We start from the raw sequence: 6000 nt of genomic DNA, 5'->3' as shown, positions 1-6000 counted from the left end.
CGGGGGGGGGGGGGGGGGGGGGGGGGGGGGGGGGGGGGGGGAGGGGACTGGAAGAATATTTTTAAGGGTTGCAGGCACAGGACACTGATTTGGGAAATAACAATAATTTATGTTAAGACTGTCGCTCCCCCCCCCCCCCCCCCCCCACCCTACCCCACCCACCTACCCTTTGTTCCTCAGGTACCTGCTTCCAATCCACGATCTTGTGTCTGCATGAGGAACTGCTAAGCTAACCACCAAAACGATCAACCCTGTACTGTAAATTTTCATCAACAGCATTTGATGTGACTACAAATTTTAGGTGGAAACAGCAACCACTACCCTGCTGTCAACAGCTTGATCAAACTAACTATTTTGTAGTACAGCTACACAACTAGCAGGAAAGGATGGCCTTGATCAGGATGTTTGGATCGGCTGGGATTCTGCTTTTAGAGAGAGGAACCAATGTCAGGGATGGTAATGTCACTGTAACTGCTCCATTCTGTGTCTGGGACGAGAAATCGACTTATGTGTTGAGTAACTTTTTGCAGGTTCCGGCAGGTGTGGGGAGTGACGCATGGTCGAGCTACATGAACGAGGTCCAAAAATATCGTGCCAACAAGTGCATTGAAGACGAATCCTGCCGCCCGCTCATGAAGTGAAGGGTACGCTCAGTGTCGCTGGATGTCAGCAGCGAGTATGCTGTTGCTTCATCATTCTGGTATCTGTGATGGACTTTTCCTCTTTAAAACACAGAAAAGGGTCGAAGCATGGACTTTTCCACTTGTGACAGGAAAGGGTGTAAACCTCAGTGTGATGAGCTTTTAATGGACTTTTCCATCTAAGCCAGAAAAGGGTCTAAACGTCAGTGTTATGATCTGCGACGGACTTTTCCGACTTAAAAACACAGGAAAGGGTCAAAGCTTCAGCGTGATGAATTTTAATGGACTTTAAAACACAGGAAAAGTGTCTTTAGAAGCTTGAATGAGCTTTTACAGGTTTAGGAACTGAAATGCAAAGTGGGGAGCACTGTGAGTTATAAATAACCGACACATTTCAGCTGGTAGCAGGGAAAGTAGCCCTCTTCCCCATCCCGGTGTATGGAATTAGAGTAGCTCAGTTTATTTGTTTCTGATTCATATTATGTGTGATGGAAGGTGAGTTCTAGGTACGCGCATTTGCTCATAATTATTCTGAAGGAAACACCACAAACTGTAAGACAGGCTGAGAGTTGAACGGCATCTTGAGAGAGAGAGAGAGAGAGAGAGAGAGAGAGAGAGGTGGGGAAAATTTGAACTGTTTCAGGAGAGTTGGAAAGTTTGCGGTCCCTTAATCTCATGAAAAAGGATGGGATTTTTCTATTTGACCGCTTTTCTATTTGTGTACACGTATTCCTGACTTTCCTCAGGTCTTATTACTTTTCTGTTTGATTTTGCTGTCGATGAAGATCAACGCTTGAGTGGTATGTTTAGACTTAATCAACGCTTGAATTGGTATGTTTAGACTTGATCAACGCTTGAATTGGTATGTTTAGACTTAATCAACGCTTGAATGGTATGTTTAGACTTGATCAACGCTTGAATGGTATGTTTAGAACCAGGAGGTGAGGCTACATCAGCTATTAATGGCATAAAAATGATTTTTTGGGTGCTGCTGGGGAATGAGGTTGGGTGGGATGGGACTGTGGAAGGGGGGGGGGGGGGGGGGGGGGGGGGGGGGGAAGGAAGTTGAAGGGGGATGAAAGTTCAAATGTCAACATAAAATTCCTGTTTTTAAAAAAAGTTTCCAGAGGGAAACGTTTAAAGTTGTGTCGATTTTGTTTTCATCGTCTTGCGTCTTCAACTAAGCTCCAGCTTGTGACAAAAATCACTTGCATGTTCACATTTTCAAGAGTTTTGTCCCCTTGACCCCAGCTGGGGTACTGCCCCTTTGCCCCGCCAGAGACCTTTGGGAGCCCTCTGGACCTGCAAGCAGTTTTTTCCTTCCCAATTATCCATATTTTTCATCTTTCAGCATATGGTGCAGTGGGGATGGGGAGAAAAATGTGTTGGAGGGTGGCAGTAGGGTGTGTTGGGAATGCCCTGTCTGTTTGTTACATGTACTTTGACAAGTATTGTCAAAAGCAGCTCAAGATAATACAGTGGAGCCTGTCTATAACGACCACCCAAGGGACCAACTAAAAGGGGCAGGAGGTCGTTACCAAGAGATTGTTGCAAGGGCAGGTTGACTATCATGATGCTATGCCGCCCCCCCCCCCCCCCCCCTCCCCCCATATCCTCTTGCCTGTTGTAGATTTCTATCAGTGTTCTGTTGACTTCATACATTTTGATAGTGTTGTGTACAGTTTGTTTAGCCGAGTGCAGAGTTTTACAAGAAGCAGCTTGGTCTTTTCTGCATTGGGTGAACACACACACACACACACACCAACACACACACACAGAGCCATAATGATTGTTGTTATGTAAGTCTTTTGTTGGTCACTTTTGCCTGCATTGTGTGCACACACAGTCAGTTGAGGAACACATAGACTGGCACAACTCGCCAACAAGTACAACACACACACACACACACACACACACACACACACACACACACAGCATGCATGCAAACACACAACACTTGTACAGCACAAACGTGCATGCTGTGAATGTTATGTAAGCTTTTCAAGTTATGTAAAATACGTTGATACACAAGTACATCCCATACTTGCCTTTTTACATTTAGTCAAGTTTTGACTAAATGTTTTAACATAGAGGGGGAATCGAGACGAGGGTCGTGGTGTGTGTGTGTGTGCGTGTGTGTGTGTGTGTAGAGCGATTCAGAGTAAACTACTGGACCGATCTTTATGAAATTTTACATGAGAGTTCCTGGGTATGATATCCCCAGACGGTTTTTTCTTTTTTTCGATAAATGTCTTTTATGACGTCATATCCGGCTTTTTGTAAAAGTTGAGGCGGCACTGTCACACCTTCATTTTTCCATCAAATTGATTGAAATTTTGGCCAAACAATCTTCGACGAAGGCCAGACTTTGGTATTGCATTTCAGCATGGAGGCTTAAAAATTAATGAATGACTTTGGTCATTAAAAATCTGAAAATTGTAATTAAAATTATTGTTTTATAAAACGATTCAAAATTACTTTTATTTTTATTCTTTATCATGTTCTGATTCCAAAAACATATAAATATGTTATATTCGGATTAAAAACAAGCTCTGAAAATTAAAAATATAAAAATTATGATTAAAATTAAATTTCCAAAATCGTTTTAAAAACAATTTCATCTTATTCCTTGTCGGTTCCTGATTCCAAAAACATATAGATATATGTTTGGATTAAAAACACGCTCAGAAAGTTAAAACAAAGAGAGGTACAGTAAAGCGTGCTATGCAGCACAGTGCAACCGCTACCGCGCTAAACAGGCTCGTCACTTTCACTGCTTTTTGCACTAGCGGCAGACTACGGTCATTGTGAAAAAATGCAGTGTGTTCGGTTTCATTCTGTGAGTTCCACAGCTTGACTAAATGTAGTGATTTCGCCTTATGCGACTTGTTTGTAGTTGTTAAAGTCAATTTTGTTCTGAATGGGGAACTTTTAGTAAGAAAGTTGCAAAAGGAGTTAGGGCACAAAATTGCCTGTACAGATCAGCACAAGTCCACACTATCCTGGCTAGAATTGAAAAGACCACAACAGGGCTGGATTCTCACTACATTTACATGTACAATTTTGATATTGTTTGAATGATCTTTTCTTCCTTCTTTTTGTAATGTGTGATACTTAAATGTGAACCGCTCTACATGACTTTGTAAATTCCTATTTTCCAGTATGAGTTGCGTATTTACTGCTCAATTAGGACATGTACAGTGGAACCTGTCTATATAATGACCAGCCACGGGACAGAGCCAAAGTGGTTGTTTTAGACGGATGGTGACTATGGTAGTAATACAACAAGACTGGGTGGCCGAGTGGTAACGCACTTGCGCTCGGAAGCGAGAGGTTGCGAGTTCGACCCTGGGTCAGGGCGTTAGCAATTTTCTCCTCCCTTTCCTAACCTAGGTGGTGGGTTCAAGTGCTAGTCTTTCGGATGAGACAAAAAACCGAGGTCCCTTCGTTGTACACTACATTGGGGTGTGCACGTTAAAGATCCCACGATTGACAAAAGGGTCTTTCCTGGCAAAATTGTATAGGCATAGATAAAAAATGTCCACCAAAATACCCGTGTGACTTGGAATGATAGGCCGTGAAAAGTAGGATATGCGCCGAAATGGCTGCGATCTGCTGGTCGATGTGAATGCGTGATGTATTGTGTAAAAAATTCCATCTCACACGGCATAAATAGATCCCTGCGCCTTGAGTCCGAGTCTGGAGATACGCGCGCAATATAAGACTTCATATATAATAAAAAAATATTTAAAAAAAATTCAGGTATCCTCAGAAGGGTCTCATTGGCTGGTGGTTGTAATAGAGAGGTGGTCGCCAGGACAGGTTCAACTGTACTAGATGACATTATAGAGGCACCTTCAAGATAAGGCCCCTCAGATGAGAGGACACATGCCGATTAGACCTTGAGTTGTCCTTTAATTATTCATCTAGGCCAAAATATGCCCCTCGCGAAAAGCCGCCTTCCCACATTTGGGACTGGTGCGAAGGGTGTCCTTTTTTTTGGCAGGTATCCCTGTATTGAGAGTTTTCTCTGTATTGTGTGTGTATTGTTTTGATGTTAAAAGCAGTTTTGTGGATTATTTTCGTAAGAGATTCTAACTGTCTAAAGGTGCTGTAGATCACTTGTAGGCACATGTACAAAGCTTCCTCCTCTGTTGTTGTTATAATAAAGTCTGTAGAACTTTCTTTTCTCTTTTTATTTCTCCCACTCTCTCTTTGTCTTAAGAATCACAAAGGCTGCCCTAGTGATTAATCTCACTTGGAAACAAAGCAAAGGACTCAAACTATCATTAGTTGTAAGAGGTAGTCACTATTAGGTGAAAGCTTACAATACCTTGAAAAGCAGAGAAACTAATTGTTTTTCTTTATTTGATTCCAGACTTGTGTGTCCATTTCCATTTATATTTTGTTTTAATTGCCTGCCGTTGAAAAGTGTGAGTATCGGAATGGGCTGTCATTATCGACATTTCAAGATGAGTGCCGTCAAATGTTGCAAGGGAGACCACCATTGTATGATATTTAAAGCGTTGATAAGAAATAAGATCGCCCCCCTTCGAGCGTCTGAACCCCACCAACAGTGTTGTTTTTAGTGGACGTTGAGCCAGTATCCACTGACAATAGCATGACTACTGCACACACACACACACTCGTAAAAACGACAATGTAAAATATCACATCTGTTTAGGCTTTTTTGTTGATTTTTTTTAAAGAGATACTTTGCATTCTTCCACTTCAAAATACATACCTAAACTCAGAAGGTTGGTGGCGGCTTTGCCTGTTCCATAGTGGTATAACTTTGCTTAATTAAGGTCGCGGATTATCCCCCCCCCCCCCCCCCAAAAAAAAAAAAAAAAAAAAACCCAAACAAACAACCCACAACAAACAACCCAAACAATTCGGCAAAAACACCAAAAACAAACGACTTGTCACACACACACACACACACACACACACACACACACACACACACACACACACACACACACACACTCCCTACCCTACAAAGGGAGTGGTCAGGCTGATTGGTATGGGTATATGTCCAAGGATGCTCTTACAAAGGCTGATGGGGTCTATGTCGACCAAAAGAGTGGGATTCCCTTTTGGTGGATTCCCTGTATATAGGGAATACCACAGGGTGTGGTTCCTGTAGCGTTTCGCTAATATCGGTGAAAGTCACGTGATGCTTAGCGACATCGGTAGAATTTGATGTTTGTCGATCTTGTTTGATATTTCTTAGAAATTCGAGTATGGTTTGCAAGTTTTATTGAAAAACTCCACCCTGTGGGATTCCCTGTAGGCCTATATACACACACACAGACGAAGTCCGACACAGACAATGAAAACACGAACACACACACAC

General features: G+C 42.4%; 1 protein-coding gene across 2 annotated transcripts in view; it reads left to right on the top strand.

Annotated features, from left to right (window-relative positions):
- Positions 1-6000, top strand: part of LOC138966655 (serine/arginine-rich splicing factor 4-like) — a 25158-nt gene that overhangs the window by 6685 nt on the left and 12473 nt on the right. The window contains exon 4 of one of the 2 annotated variants that reach the window (XM_070338952.1): positions 531-644. In XM_070338952.1, the coding sequence (XP_070195053.1) occupies positions 531-641 (111 nt within the window). In that variant the 3' untranslated portion in view covers positions 642-644. Of the gene's footprint in view, positions 1-530; positions 1650-6000 lie in introns of those variants that run through there. The other variant, XM_070338951.1, reaches the window with a different exon arrangement.

Source organism: Littorina saxatilis, linkage group LG5, assembly GCF_037325665.1.
Source record: "Littorina saxatilis isolate snail1 linkage group LG5, US_GU_Lsax_2.0, whole genome shotgun sequence".
NCBI lineage: Eukaryota > Metazoa > Mollusca > Gastropoda > Littorinimorpha > Littorinidae > Littorina > Littorina saxatilis.
Note: the sequence above shows the minus strand (reverse complement) of the source record. Positions and strands in the feature narration are given on the sequence as shown.